This window comes from Tachyglossus aculeatus, chromosome 8 (genome assembly GCF_015852505.1).
Source record: "Tachyglossus aculeatus isolate mTacAcu1 chromosome 8, mTacAcu1.pri, whole genome shotgun sequence".
In the NCBI taxonomy this organism is placed as follows: Eukaryota; Metazoa; Chordata; class Mammalia; order Monotremata; family Tachyglossidae; genus Tachyglossus; species Tachyglossus aculeatus.
In genome coordinates, this window is record NC_052073.1 from 37286659 (window position 1) to 37301730 (window position 15072).

At 49.6% G+C, this 15072-nt stretch overlaps 1 protein-coding gene across 1 annotated transcript in view; it reads right to left on the reverse strand.

The window, feature by feature from the left end:
- The window catches only part of BPI (bactericidal permeability increasing protein), a 29698-nt gene extending 16449 nt beyond the window's left edge, over positions 1–13249 (reverse strand). The window contains exons 1-4 of the mRNA XM_038750450.1: positions 13017–13249; positions 5718–5832; positions 2547–2675; positions 843–998 (exon numbers count right to left, since the gene is read on the reverse strand). Coding sequence (XP_038606378.1) covers positions 843–998; positions 2547–2675; positions 5718–5832; positions 13017–13131 — 515 coding nt within the window. The 5' untranslated portion in view covers positions 13132–13249. The remainder of the gene's footprint in view (positions 1–842; positions 999–2546; positions 2676–5717; positions 5833–13016) is intronic.
- Positions 13250–15072: the final 1823 nt, after the last annotated feature.

Genomic DNA, 15072 nt, shown 5'->3' on the forward strand with positions numbered 1-15072 from the left:
TACTGTGCGCAGAGCACTGTACTAAGCATTTGGAGGAGTCCAATACGACAAAAAAAAAGGATGCATTCCCTGCATTCAGACATCTCATACCCCAAGCGAGGACCCCGGGAAGGGGGATGTGAAAGAATTCTGAGCCCCACGTGGGACAACCTAATGACCTTTTATCTACCCCAGCGCTTAGAACAGTGCTCGGCATATAGTAAGTGCTTAACAAATACCATCATCATCATTATTATTATTACCGCTACTACTACTGTTGCTATTACTACTACTACCATTCACCTCTGACGCCCTCAGGCCCCTCCACCTCTCCCAACATTCATTCACTCATTCAACCGTATTTATCGCGGGCTTACTGTGCGCAGAGCACTGTACTAAGCATTTGGAGGAGTCCAATACGACAAAAAAAAGGATGCATTCCCTGCATTCAGACATCTCATACCCCAAGCGAGGACCCCGGGAAGGGGGATGTGAAAGAAATCTGAGCCCCACGTGGGACAACCTAATGACCTTTTATCTACCCCAGCGCTTAGAACAGTGCTCGGCATATAGTAAGTGCTTAACAAATACCATCATCATCATTATTATTATTACCGCTACTATTACTGTTGCTAATATTACTACTACTACCATTCACCTCTGACTCCCGCAGGCCCCTCCACCTCTCCCAACATTCATTTACCCATTCAACCGTATTTATCGTGGGCTCACTGTGCGCAGAGCGCTGTACTAAGCGTTTGGAGGAGTCCAATATGACAAAAAAAGGACGCATTCCCTGCCCGCAGACACCTCATACCCCACGCGAGGATACCGGGAAGGGGGATGTTAAGGAATTCTGATACCCTAAGCGTCCGGAGATATGCACTTTGACTTTGGAGATGTGGCTTCTACAGCCAGAAGCTGAGACCGTAGGACGACCGCCCTGGTCACTGCCCAGCTGGACGTCAGTCGCGATGGATAAGCCTTCCACTTTCAGATCGAAGGAACCTTTGAGCTTGCTGGAGACAGGAGATGGAGACGTTTATTAATAATAATAATAATGATAATGATGGCATTTATCAAGCGCTTACCATGTGCAAAGCACTGTTCTAAGCGCTGGGGAGGCTACAAAGTGATCAGGTTGTCCCGCGGCGGGGGCTCACAGCTTTCATCCCCATTTTCCAGATGAGGGAACTGAGGCCCAGAGGAGTGAAGTGACTTGTCCAAGGTCACACAGCTGACAATTGGCGGAGTCGGAATTTGAACCCAGGACCTGCGACTCCAAAGCCCGGGCTCTTTCCACTGAGCCACCCTGCTTCTCATTTCCTAGGTGCTCGGTAATAATCATTCATTCATTCATTCAGTCGTATTTATTGAGCGCTTACTGTGTGCAGAATACTGTACTAAGCGCTTGGAAAGTACAATTCAGTAATAGAGACAAAGACAATCCCTGCCCACAATGGGCTTACAGTCTGGGGCGGGGGGGGGAGACAGACATCAAAGCAAGTAAACATGCTGTGTGTCCTGCACACAGCGTGGCTCAGTGGAAAGAGCCCGGGCTTTGGAGTCAGAGGTCATGGGTTCAAATCCCAGCTCTGCCAACTGTCAGCTGTGTGACTTTGGGCAAGTTGCTTCACTTCTCTGGGCCTCAGTGACCTCATCTGGACAATGGGGATGAAGACTGTGAGCACCCCGTGGGACAACCTGATTGCTTTGTAACCTCCCCAGCGCTTAGAACAGTGCTCTGCATGTAGTAAGCACTTAATAAATGCTATTATTATTATTATTATTATTATTGTTATTATTACAGCAGACACTCAATAAATCTGACTGACCAGTCGATTGATTACTGAGCACTCACTACCTGTAGAAGAGTGACGGAGCCAGAATTAGAACCCAGATCCTCTGTAGACTGTGAACCCACTGTTGGGTAGGGACCGTCTCAATATGTTTCCAACTTGTACTTCCCAGGCACTTAGTACAGTGCTCTGCACACAATAAGCGCTCAATAAATACGATTGAATGAATGAATGATTTCCAGGCCCCGAGCTCTTTCCACTAGGCCGCAATGCTTCAGCCCAGCGCTCTGCATCCACTGAGTGCTCAATAAATCCATCCTTTCACTCATTCAGCAGTATTTATCGAGCGCTCACCATATGCAGAGCACCATAATAATAATAATAATGCAGTCAATCGTATCTACTGAGCGCTTACTGTTTGCAGAGCACCGTACTAAGCGCTCGGAAAGTCCAAGTTGGCAACATATAGAGACGGTCCCTACCCAACAACGGGCTCGCAGACTAGAATGGCATTTCTTAAGTGCTTACTATGTGCAAAGCACTGTTCTAAGCGCTGAGCTCTCCGTAATGAGCTTTTGGGAGAGTCCAATTCAACAATAAACGGACACGCCATCAATGGACCGATTGGAAACCAAGCTGGGAATGGCCCAGCAGAGAAGGACTCACGTCTCCTCCTCTGGGTCCCCCCCATCCTCGGTCCCCCCCGGACTCCCTTCTCGGCCCCCCTCTCTGACGTGGACCCCCGGCGAGGGGGGTGAAGAGACATACATGAAGTTCTTGCGTGCTTTCCAGTGGCCGGAGACCTGGATGAAGGCGTTGGACATGGCCACCCTCAGCCCCAGCCCGGGCAGCAAGCTAATCTGAGACGTCGGCAGGCGGAAGCTGGTAACCTCCAGTCTGCCGAAAAAGAGAGAGAGAGAGATTCATCCGTTCATTCAATCGTATTTATTGAGCGCTTACTGTGTGCAGAGCACTGGACCAAGCGCTTGGGAAGTCCAAGTTGGCAACATCTAGGGACGGCACCTACCCAACAACGGGCTCATAGTCTAGAAGGGGGGAGACGGACAACAAAACAAAATATATTAACAAACTAAAATAGTATTCAAGATGTCTCTCCTTGGATGTCCTCCCGTCACCTCAAGCTTAGAGCGTCCAAAACAGAGCTCCTCATCTTCCCACCCAAACCCCGCCCTCCCCCTGACTTTCCCATCACCATAGACGGCACGGCCGTCCTTCCCATCTCTCAAGTCCGTAACCTTGGCCTTCTCCTCGACTCCTCTCTCTCGTTCAACCCGCATATTCAATCCGTCATTAGATCCTGTGGGGAACCTGCCCCGGGACCCCCGCCTCCTCCCACCCCCCAATCCAGGGAGGCGGGGGGCTCCTGGGAGGTGGCGGGGATCGTGGCTACTCAAGCAGTCCTATTTATTGAGCGCTTACCGTGCGCGGGGCACTGGGCTAAGCGCGTGGGAGAGGACAACCGAACAATAAAGGGATGCATTCCCTCCTCACCACTGGACTTCCAGGGGTGGTCAGTACAGCGCTCTGCCCCGCACGGGAGACTGGAAGCTCCACGTAGGGGCGGGGATTGTGGCCACTCACTCTACTGGATTCTCAGGAGCACTTAGTACAGAGCTCACCTCCTCCAGGAGGCCTTCCCAGACTGAGCCCCCTCCTTCCTCTCCCCCTCCCTATTCCCCACGCATTCCCCTCCCCACAGCACCTGGATATATGTATATATCAGTCAATCAATCAATAGCATTTATTGAGCACTTACGAGCACTGTACTAAGCACTTGGGAAGTCCAAGTTGGCAACATATAGAGACGGTCCCTACCCAAAAACGGGCTCACAGTATATATGTTTGTACGTATTTATTACTCTTATTTGTTTATTTTATTTGTACATATTTATTCTAATTACTTTATTTTGTTAATATGCTTTGTTTCGTTCTGTCTCCCCCTTCTAGACTGTGAGCCCGCTGTTGGGTAGGGACTGTCTCTAGATGGACTTCCCAAGCGCTTAGGACAGTGCTCTGCACACAGTAAGCGCTCAATAAATACGATGGAATGAATGAATAGTAGGTGCTCAGCATTTTTGGTGGTCCTTGCTTGGGAGGCCCACCCACAGGGTAGCTCTCTCCGGCCCCCTGGAAGTCCCGTTTCCTCCCCTCAAGGTACCTCACATCCAGGAAACCCCACCCCACAGGGAACTCCACTTCCAGGATGTGCCACCGCCCCCCCAGATACCCCATTCCCAGAAAGTCTTGCTCCCGGGAGCCCCTTCCCAAGATCGTCTCTGTACCCCACGACACCCTGCCCATACCTACTCAATCAATCAATCAATCATATTTATTGAGCGCTTACTGTGTGCAGAGCACTGGACTAAGCGCTTGGGAAGTACAAGTTGGCAACACATAGAGACAGTCCCTACCCAACAGCGGGCTCACAGTCTAGAAGGGGGAGACAGAGAACAAAACCAAACATACTAACTAAATAAAATAAATAGAATAGATAGGTACAAGTAAAATAAATAGATTAATAAATATGTACAAACATATACATATGTACTGGTGCTGTGGGGAGGGGAAGGAGGTAAGACGGGGGGATGGAGAGGGGGACGAGGGGGAGAGGAAGGAGGGGGCTGAGTGTGGGAAGGCCTCCTGGAGGAGGTGAGCTCTCAGTAGGGCCTTGAAGGGAGGAAGAGAGCTAGCTTGGTGGATCAATCAATCAATCAATCAATTGTATTTATTGAGTGCTTACTGTGTGCAGAGCACTGTACTAAGCGCTTGGAAAGTACAAGTTGGCAACATATAGAGACAGTCCCTACCCAACAGTGGGCTCACAGTCTAAAAGGGGGAGACAGACAACAAAACCAAACATACTAACAAAATAAAATGAATAGAATAGATATGTACAAGTAAGATAAATAAATAAATAGAGTAATAAATATGTACAAACGTATATACATACATACAGGTGCTGTGGGGAAGGGAAGGAGGTAAGACGGGGGATGGAGAGGGGGACGAGGGGGAGAAGAAGGAGGGGGCTCAGTCTGGGAAGGCCTCCTGGAGGAGGTGAACTCTCAGTAGAGCCTTGAAGGGAGGAATCAATCAATCAATCAATCGTATTTATTGAGCGCTTACTATGTGCAGAGCACTGTACTAAGCACTTACTGTGAGAAGAGAGCGAGCTTGGCGGATGTTGGGAGGGAGGGCATTCCAGGCCAGGGGGAGGAATCACCCATAGCCAAGCGCTTAGTACAGTGCTCTGCACACAGTAAGCGCTCAATAAATACGATCGATGATGATGATGATAGCCGGGCTCAGGGATCAGTTCTCTTTCCTCCCTGGCCTCCTTGCCTCCCATCCTGGCCACACTGACCTAAGCTTTAGGCCTTTAGATCTCTGCTCACTCTGCTTCCCCCACTGCATTTTCACCTTCGCCAAGCTGCCAGTTCTCCCACCCGGGAGCTCCCTGAACTTATCAGAAGTGACAGCCGAGTTGGGGCAAGCTTTTACTTTATGGGTCGGGATATTCCAGTCAGGTAACGTATTTCCTAAAGTGCAGAGAGGAACGAGTTCTGAACCAAACATTGTCTCTGAAGTTGTTGTACCCATTTTCCTCGGATGTTCAAGTGTATTTTATTTGCAAAAAGGATGCCTTTAGAAATCTGGCCTAGCCCTTATTTAACCTAATCAAGGATATTAGGCAACTCTGGAAACTATATATGTTGCCGACTTGGACTTCCCAAGCGCTTAGTACAGTGCTCTGCACACAGTAAGCGCTCAATAAATACGATTGAATGAATGAATGATGGGGGAAGTAGGGACTCCGGCTGCCGTCCCCCCCACCAGGCCGATGTGACCCCCCCTCAGAGGGACGAAGGGGCTCCCCCAGTCCAGCCCCCCGCCCCCAGCCGCCCCCCGGCCCGGCCTCACCTGTTGAAATCATAGTGGCCTTTCCCAAAACGCTTGACCTTGAAGCTGCCCGAGAAGTCGGGTAAACTGATCTTCGACAGCTCCTTCTCCAGCGCCACGATGCCCTCCTGGCGGGCTGCCGGGACATAATAATAATAATAATAATAATAATAATAATGGCATTTATTAAGCACTTACTATGTGCAGAGCACTGTTCTTAGCGCTGGGGAATTTACAAGGTGATCAGGTTGTCCCCCATGGGGCTCACGGTGTTAATCCCCATTTTACAGATGAGGGAACTGAGGCCCAGACAGGACATGGAGGGGGGCCGCCGTCACACAGGCCGACACCCCGTCACCCCCTTCACCTGGCCCCGGGGGGGCCCTGAGAGCAGGAACCTTATCTACAACTACTGCTACTACTAATAATAATGGCATTTATTAAGCACTTACTATGTGCCAAGCACTGTTCTAAGCGCTGGGGAGGCTACAACGTGATCAGCTTGTCCCACGGGGGGCTCACGGTCTTAATCCCCATTTTACATATGAGGTAACTGAGGCCCAAAGAAGTGAAGTGACTTGCCCAAAGTCACACAGCTGACAATTGGCAGAGCTGGGATTCGAACTCACACCCTCTGACTCCAAAGCCTGTGCTCTTTCCACTGAGCCATGCTACTAACCCTATTGGACTCTCCCAAGTGCTCAGTACAGTGCTCTGCACACAGTAGACTGGACGTTCCTTTAGGGCAGGGATCGTGTCTTACTATGACCCAGGAACTGTACTAAACACTGGGGGAGGTACAAGCTAATCAATTTGGACAAAATCCCTGTCCCTAAAGGGGTTCACGATCTTCATCCCCATTTTCCAGATGAGGGAACTGAGGCCCAGAGAAGTGAAGTGACTTGCCCAAGGTCCCACAGCAGACAAGTGGCAGAGCCGGGATAATAATAATAATAATAATAATAGTAATGACATTTATTAAGCGCTTACTATGTTCAAAGCACCACTCTAAGCGCTGGGGAGGTTACAAGATGATCAGGTTGTCCCACAGGGGGCTCACAGTCTTCATCCCCATTTTCCAGATGAGGGAACTGAGGCCCAGAGAAGTGAAGTGACGTGCCCAAAGTCACCCAGCTGACAAGTGGTGGAGCCGGGATTTGAACCCATGACCTCTGACTCCAATGCCCGGGCCCTTTCCACTGAGCCACGCTGCTTCTCCGATGAGAACGCAGGTCCTCTGATTCCCAGACGCGGGCTCTTTCCCCTAGGCCTCCTTCACGGCATAGATTTTACCTGTCACTTCTGTATGATTCTAGACAGGGATCTCTAATGAGATCCCGAATCTCATTAATTATTATTAATTATTATTAATATTTAATTTAAAATAATTTAATTTAATTTAAATTAAATATTAATATAATAATTATATTATTATAATAATATTTATTATTAATTATTAAGAATAATAATGTAATAATGACATTTATTAAGCACTTACTACGTGCAAAGCACCGTTCTAAGCGCTGGGGAGGTTACAAGGTGATCAGGTTGTCCCAGGGGGGACTCACAGTTTTAATTTCCATTTTCCAGATGAGGTAACTGAGGCCCAGAGAAGTGAAGTGACTTGCCCAAAGTCACACGGCTGACAACTGGCGGAGTCGGGATTTGAACCCATGACCCTGACTCCAAAGCCCGGGCTCTTTCCACTGAGCCACGTGCCTAATGAATTACAGTATTCGTTAAGCGCTACTTTGTGCCGGGCACTGTACTAGACGCTGGGCCACATAGAAGCTACTCAAGTTGGACACAGTCTCCGTCCCAAAAGGGGCTCACGGTCTTCATCCCCATTTTCCAGATGAGGGAACTGAGGCCCGGAGAAGTGACGTGACTCGCCCAAAGTCACATAGCTGATAAGTGGCGGAGCCAGGATTAGAACCCAGGCCTGGCTCTACCCACTAGACCAGCTCAATAAATAGCTCAATAAATGCATTGGTGAGCCACATGTCTGCTGTGTGGCCTTGGGCGAGTCACTTAACTTCTCTGAGCCTCAGTTCCCTCATCTGTAAAATGGGGATTAAGACTGGGAGCCCCACGAGGGACAACCTGATCACCTTGGGAAGCAGCGTGGCTCGGTGGAAAAGAACACGGGCTTTGGAGTCAGAGGTCATGGGTTCAAATCCCGGCTCCGCCAATTGCCAGCTGTGTGACTTTGGCAAGTCGCTTAACTTCTCTGGGCCTCAGTTCCCTCATCTGTAAAATGGGGATTAAGACCGGGAGCCCCCCGTGGGACAACCTGATCACCTTGTAACCTTCCCAGTGCTTAGAACAGTGCTTTGCACAGAGTAAGCGCTTAATAAATGCTATTATTATTATTATTGTATCCCCCCAGCGCTTAGAACAGTGCTTTGCACATGGTAAGCGCTTAACAAATGCCATCATCATCATCATAAATGACTATAGTTTACCCTTGAAGTTCTGCCGTGGCGTGGTTCAAAACAGCTGTTAAATGTAAACATTAGGACAAGTGTTTGATGGTGTTTTAGACGCTTTGGGGAAAGCGCTATGTAAATAGGGCAGCTTTCTATGCAAAAGTTCAAAGCAGTCACTACTGACACTTTTGTGTTTTCAAATCTCCCGTCTAATTGAAAGTTTATCAAGCGGAGATAAAAGACTTGGGAGACGTCAGTTCTAGCTGATAATCCTGATGGGAGGCTTTAGATAAAGCTCTGGAATAACAATAATAATGGTATTTGTTGAACGCTACGATGTGCCAGACATTGTACTAAGCGCTGGGGTGGTTACAAGCAAATCGAGTTGGACACAGTCCCTGCTCCGTGTAATAATAGCCAAGCTAGCTCTCTTCCTCCCTTCAAGGCCCTGCTGAGAGCTCACCTCCTCCAGGAGGCCTTCCCAGACTGAGCCCCTTCCTTCCTCTCCCCCTCGTCCCCCTCTCCATCCCCCCATCTTACCTCCCTCCCTTCCCCACAGCACCTGTATATATGGATATATGTTTGTACATATTTTTTTGCTCTATTTATTTATTTATTTATTTTATTTATTTGTACATATCTATTCTATTTATTTTATTTTGTTAGTATGTTTGGTTTTGTTCTCTGTCTCCCCCTTTTAGACTGTGAGCCCACTGTTGGGTAGGGACTGTCTCTATATGTTGCCAATTTGTACTTCCCAAGCGCTTAGTACAGTGCTCTGCACATAGTAAGCGCTCAATAAATACGATTGATGATGATGATAATAAAAATAATAGTAGTGATGGCATTTGTTAAGCGCTTACAATGTGTGAAGCACTGTGCTAAGCGCTGGGGTAGATACAAGGTGATCAGGTTGTCCCACGGGGGGCTCACGGTCTTCATCCCACCCTTCTTCTCGACTGTGAGCCCGCTGTTGGGCAGGGGCCGTCTCTAGATGTTGCCAACTTGGACTTCCCAAGCGCTTAGTACAGTGCTCTGCACACAGTAAGCGCTCAATGAATACGATTGACTGAATCCCCATTTTCCAGATGAGGGAACTGAGGCCCAGAGAAGTGAAGTGACTTGCCCAAAGTCACAGAGCTGACGAGTGAGAAGCAGCGTGGCTCAGTGGAAAGAGCCCGGGCTTTGGAGTCAGGGGTCATGGGTTCTAATCCCGGCTCCGCCACTCGTCAGCTGTGTGACTTTGGGCAAGTCACTTCACTTATCTGGGCCTCAGTTTCCTCATCTGTCAAATGGGGATTCATTCATCATCATCATCATCATCAATCGTATTTATTGAGCGCTTACTGTGTGCAGAGCGCTGCACTAAGCGCTTGGGAAGTACAATTTGGCAACATATAGAGACAGTCCCTACCCAACAGTGGGCTCACAGTCTAAAAGTGAATTCATTCATTCAATCGTATTTATTGAGCGCTTACTGTGTGCAGAGCACTGTACTAAGCGCTTGGGAAGTACAAGTTGGGATGAAGACTGGGACAACCCCCCACCGTGGGACAACCTGATCACTTTGTAACCTCCCCAGCGCTTAGAACAGTGCTTTGCACATAGTAAGCGCTTAACAAATACCATCATTATTATTAAGTGGTGGAGCCAGGATTGGAACCCACGTCCTTCTGACCCCCGGGCCTGGGCTCTACCCACTAGGCAACTCTGCTTCAATAAACGCATTGGTGATAAATGACTATAGTTTACCCTCGAAGCTCTGTCATCGGGTGGTTCAAAACAGCTGTTAAACGTAAACATTAGGACATGTGCTTGATGGTGTTTTAGACGCTTTGGGGAAAGCGCTACATAAATAGGGCACCTCTCTAAGCAAAAGTTCAAAGCAGTCACCAGTGGCACTTTGCCATTTGAAAATCTCCCGTCTAATTGAAAGTTTATCAAGCGGAGTTAAAAGACTTGGGAGACATCAGTTCTTGCTGATAATCCTGACGGAGGGCTTTCGATAAAGCTCCGGAATAATAATAATAATGGTATCTGTTTAACGCTGAGAAATGCCAGGCACTGTATTAAGCAGCGTGGCTCAGTGGAAAGAGCCCGGGCTTTGGAGTCAGAGGTCGTGGGTTCATCATCATCATCATCAGTCGTATTTATTGAGCGCTTACTGTGTGCAGAGCACTGGACTAAGCGCTTGGGAAGTCCAAGTTGGCAACATCTAGAGACAGTCCCTACCCAACAGTGGGCTCACAGTCTAAAAGGAGGAGACAGGGAACAAAACCAAACATACTAACAAAATAAAATAGAATAGATATGTACAAGTCAAATAAATAGAGTAATAAATATGTACAAAAACGTATATCCATATATACAGGTGCTGTGGGGAAGGGAAGGAGGTAAGATGGGGGGGATGGAGAGGAGGATGAGGGGGAGAGGAAGGAAGGGGCTCACACCCCGGCTCCGCCACTTGTCAGCAGTGTGACTTTGGGCAAGTCACTTCACTTCTCTGGGCCTCAGTTACCTCATCTGTAAAATGGAGATGAAGACTGTGAGCCCCCCCGAGGGACAACCTGATCACTTTGTATCCCCCCGGCGCTTAGAACGGTGCTTTGCACATAGTAAGCGCTTAACAAATATCATTATTATTATTACAAGCAAATCACTGGACGCTGTCATTGTCCCGTGTGGGGCTCCTTGTCCCAATCCCCATTTTCTAGATGAGATAACCGAGGCCCGGAGAAGTGAAGTGACTTGCCCAGGGTCACCTAGCAGACAAGTGTTGGAGGCAGGATTAGAACACATGACCTTTTGATGCCCAGGCCCAGGCTCTATGCACTACACTGTAATAATAATAATCGTATTTGTTAAGCACTTACTATGTGCCACGCACTGTTCTAAGCGCTGTGGTAGATACAGGGTAATCAGGTTGTCCCCTGTGGGGCTCAAAGTCTTAATCCCCATTTAACAGATGAGGTAACTGAGGCCCAGAGAAGTGAAGTGACTCACCCAAGGTCACACAGCAGACAAGTGACGGAGGTGGGATTAGAAACCACGACCTCTGACTCCCAAGCCCGGGATCTTTCCACCGAGCCACGGTATCAATCAATCAGTGGTATTTATTGAGCGCTTACTGTGAGCAGAGCACTGTACTAAACTCTCAGGAGAGTCCAGTGGAAACAGAGTCGGTAGAGATGTTCCCTGCCCACAGCGAGCTGCACGTCTACAGGAAAGTCAGTGGTATTTTTTGAGTGCCTATTGTGTGCTGAGCACTGTACTGAGTGTTTGGGAGAGTCCAGTATGATAGAGTCGGTTAAGACACGTTCCCTGCCCGCAAAGAGCTGACGGTCCAGGGGGCAGTCGGTGGTGCTTCTTGAGCGCTTACTGTGTGCAGAGCACTGTACTAAGCGCTTGGAAGAGTCCAAGGGAACAGAGTTGGTAATAATAATAATAATGATGGCATTTATGAAGCGCTTACTCTGTGCAAAGCACTGTTCTAAGCGCTGGGGAGGTTACAAGGTGATGAGGTTGTCCCACAGGGGGCTCACAGTCTTCATCCCCATTTTACAGATGAGAGAACTGAGGCACAGAGAAGTGACTTGCCCAAAGTCACACAGCTGACAATTGGTGGAGCCGGGATTTGAACCCATGACCTGTGACTCCTAAGCCCATGCTCTTTCCATTGAGCCACGCTGCTTCTCTGATGAGCTTACAGTCTAGGCGGGGAGACAAGTCAGCAACGGCACATAGTAAACGCTTAATAATTGTGCTATTTGTTGAGCGCTTTCTACGGGTCAGGCACTGCATTAAGCCCTGAGAAAGATGCACAACAATCGGTTGGACACAGTCCTCGTCCCAAATGGGGCCACTTTCTAGATGAGGGAACTGAGGCCCAGAGAAGTGAAGTGCCCTGCCAAAGGTCACCCAGCAGATAAATGGTGGAACCAGGATTAGAACCCAGGTCCTCTCACCCCCGGGCCTGGGCTCTATCCACTGAGCCACGTTGCTTCTCTAAGGGAAGCGAAGTGACTGGCCCAAGGTCTCACAGCAACCAATCGACAGAGTCGGAATAAGAACCCAGATCCTCTGACCCCAGGCCCGGGCTCTATCCATCATCATCATCATCAATCGTATTTATTGAGCACTTACTGTGTGCAGAGCACTGTACTAAGCGCTTGGGAAGTATCCACTAACCCACGTTGCTTCTCTGAGAGAATAATGATAATAATAATAATAATAATGGTATTTGTTAAGCGCTTACTATGGGCCAAGCACTGTTCTAAGCGTTGGGGTAGATACAAGTTTACCGGGTTGTCCCCCGTGGGGCTCCCAGTCTCCATCCCCATTTTACAGATGAGGGAACTGAGGCCTGGAGAAGTGAAGTGACTTGGCCCAAATCACTCATTCATTCGATCGTATTTATTGAGCGCTTCCCAAGTGCTTAGTACAGTGCTCCGCACACAGTGAGCGCTCAATAAATACGATTGATGATGATGATGCAGAGCACTGTACTAAGCGCTTGGGAAGTCCAAGTTGGCAACATATAGAGACGGCCCCTACCCGACGGTTGGCTCACAGTCTAGAAATCACCCAAATGATGAGTGGCGGAGCGGGATTGGAACCCGTGACCTCTGACTCCCAAGCCCGGGCTCTTTCCGCCGAGCCACGCAGCTTCTCAAGCTGCGAAGCGACCGGCCCAAGGTCTCACAGCAACCAACGGGCAGGGCCGGGATTAGAACCCAGATCCTCCGAGTCCCAGGCCCGAACTCTACCCACTAGGCCGAGCCGCTCGACGAAAACCCCAAGAGAAAGAGACGACGGGCCCAGAGAGCCGGGCCGAGACAGGGAGAGCCAGAGAGACGGGGAGAGGAGATGGACTGGACGCATTTTCCTTTACCATAATCCAGTCCCTTCTGGGAGATCCTGACCACAAATCCCGGATTCCTCGCCTCGACCCCGGCCGCGCCGAGGAGCAGCACGAGGGCCGCCCAGGTCCGTAGCGGAGCGACCATCCCGTCCGTCGTCCGTCTAGGCCGGCGATCCGTCCCCGGCTCTGAGGAGGCTCAGGGCGAGCGGATTTTATAACCGGCAGGGAAAAAGGGAAGTGAACCGGGCCCGGAAAAAGAGAGGAATCCTGTTTCGGCAATATCCAACGTGGATCTGGGGGGAGGCTTAATTATTAATGCTTAAATCAACAGCAGACGGTCAGCGTCCAGCCCAGTGGACCAACGGGGAGGGTGTCTTCGCCCATGGACGGGGAGGAGCGGTCGGGGCTCCAGCCTCCTCCCTCAGGGGGTCCTCCGGGCTGTGTCGGTCCATCACAGCTGACCGCTTCTCCTCCACCTGGGCCGACCTCGCCGGTTTCCCGGGAGACGGGCAGTGGTCCGGAGAAGGGAGCGGAGGTGGGGGTCACGGTAGCCCGGCTGAGGGGGATGATCGGGCCCGGGGACGGACGCAAAAATGCCTCGAATCGTGATGACGACGGAATCGGTTGGGCCCCGTCTACGTGCCGGGCCCTGTGCTTGTTGTACTTGTTGCCAACTTGTACTTCCCAAGCGCTTAGTACAGTGCTCTGCTCACAGTAAGTGCTCAATAAATGCGATTGATTGATTGATTGTACTGAGCGCTGGGGGCGGTTCATTCAGCCATTCTCAGGGCTCTCAGGCCCTGCTGAGAGCTCACCTCCTCCAGGAGGCCTTCCCAGACTGAGCCCCTTCCTTCCTCTCCCCCTCGTCCCCCTCTCCATCCCCCCCATCTTACCTCCTTCCCTTCCCCACAGCACCTGGATATATGTATATATGTTTGTACATATTTATTACTCTATTTATTTTACTTGTACATATCTATCCTATTTATTTTATTTTGTTAGTATGTTTGGTTTTGTTCTCTGTATCCCCCTTTTAGACTGTGAGCCCACTGTTGGGTAGGGACTGTCTCTATATGTTGCCAATTTGTACTTCCCAAGCGCTTAGTACAGTGCTCTGCGCATAGTAAGCGCTCAATAAATACGATTGATGATGATGATGATGATATTTACTGAGCGCTTACTGCAGGCAGAGCGCTCTACTGAGCGCTTGGGAGAGCCCCATAAACAGACACGATCCCTGCCCACAACCAGCTGGCCGGCTAGATGAAAGAAACTCAGGTCGGACACTACTGGGTAGGGACTGTCTCTATATGTTGCCAACTTGTACTTCCCAAGCGCTTAGTACAGTGCTCTGTGCACAGTAAGCGCTCAATAAATACGATTGATTGATTGATTGGTTGAACCATAATAATAGAAATGGCACTCGCTAAGCGCTCACTGCATGCCAAGCATTAATAATAATAATAATAGTGGCATTTATTAAGCGCTTGCTATGTGCAAAACACTGTTCTTAGCGCTGGGGAGGTTACAAGGTGATCAGGTTGTCCCATGGGAGGCTCACAGTCTTAATCCCCATTTGACAGATGAGGTCACTGAGGCCCAGAGAAGTGAAGTGACTTGCCCAAAGTCACCCAGCTGACAATTGGCGGAGCCGGGATTCGAACCCACGACCTCTGACTCCAAAGCCCCGGCTCTTTTCCATTGAGCCACGCTGCTTCTCTAAGCACTGTTCCAAGCTCCGGGGTGGATGCGAATTAATCAGGTTGGACACAATCCGCCCCCTCAAGGGGCTCCCACTCTTAATCCCCGTTTTCCAGATGAGGGAACTGAGGCCCAGAGAAGTAAAGTGACTTGCCCAAGGTCCCACAGCAGAGATGGGGCAGAACCAGAATTGGAACCCAGGTCCTTCCAACTCCCAGGTCCATATTCTATCCACTAAGGAACGCTGCTTCGTCCCACAGTCTAAGGGGGAGGGAGAGTAGGGATTGAATCCCCATTGGAGAAGCAGCCTGGCTCAGTGGAAAGAGTCGGGGCTTGGGAATCAGAGGTCGTGGGTTCTAATCCCGACTCCGCCACTTAGCTGTGT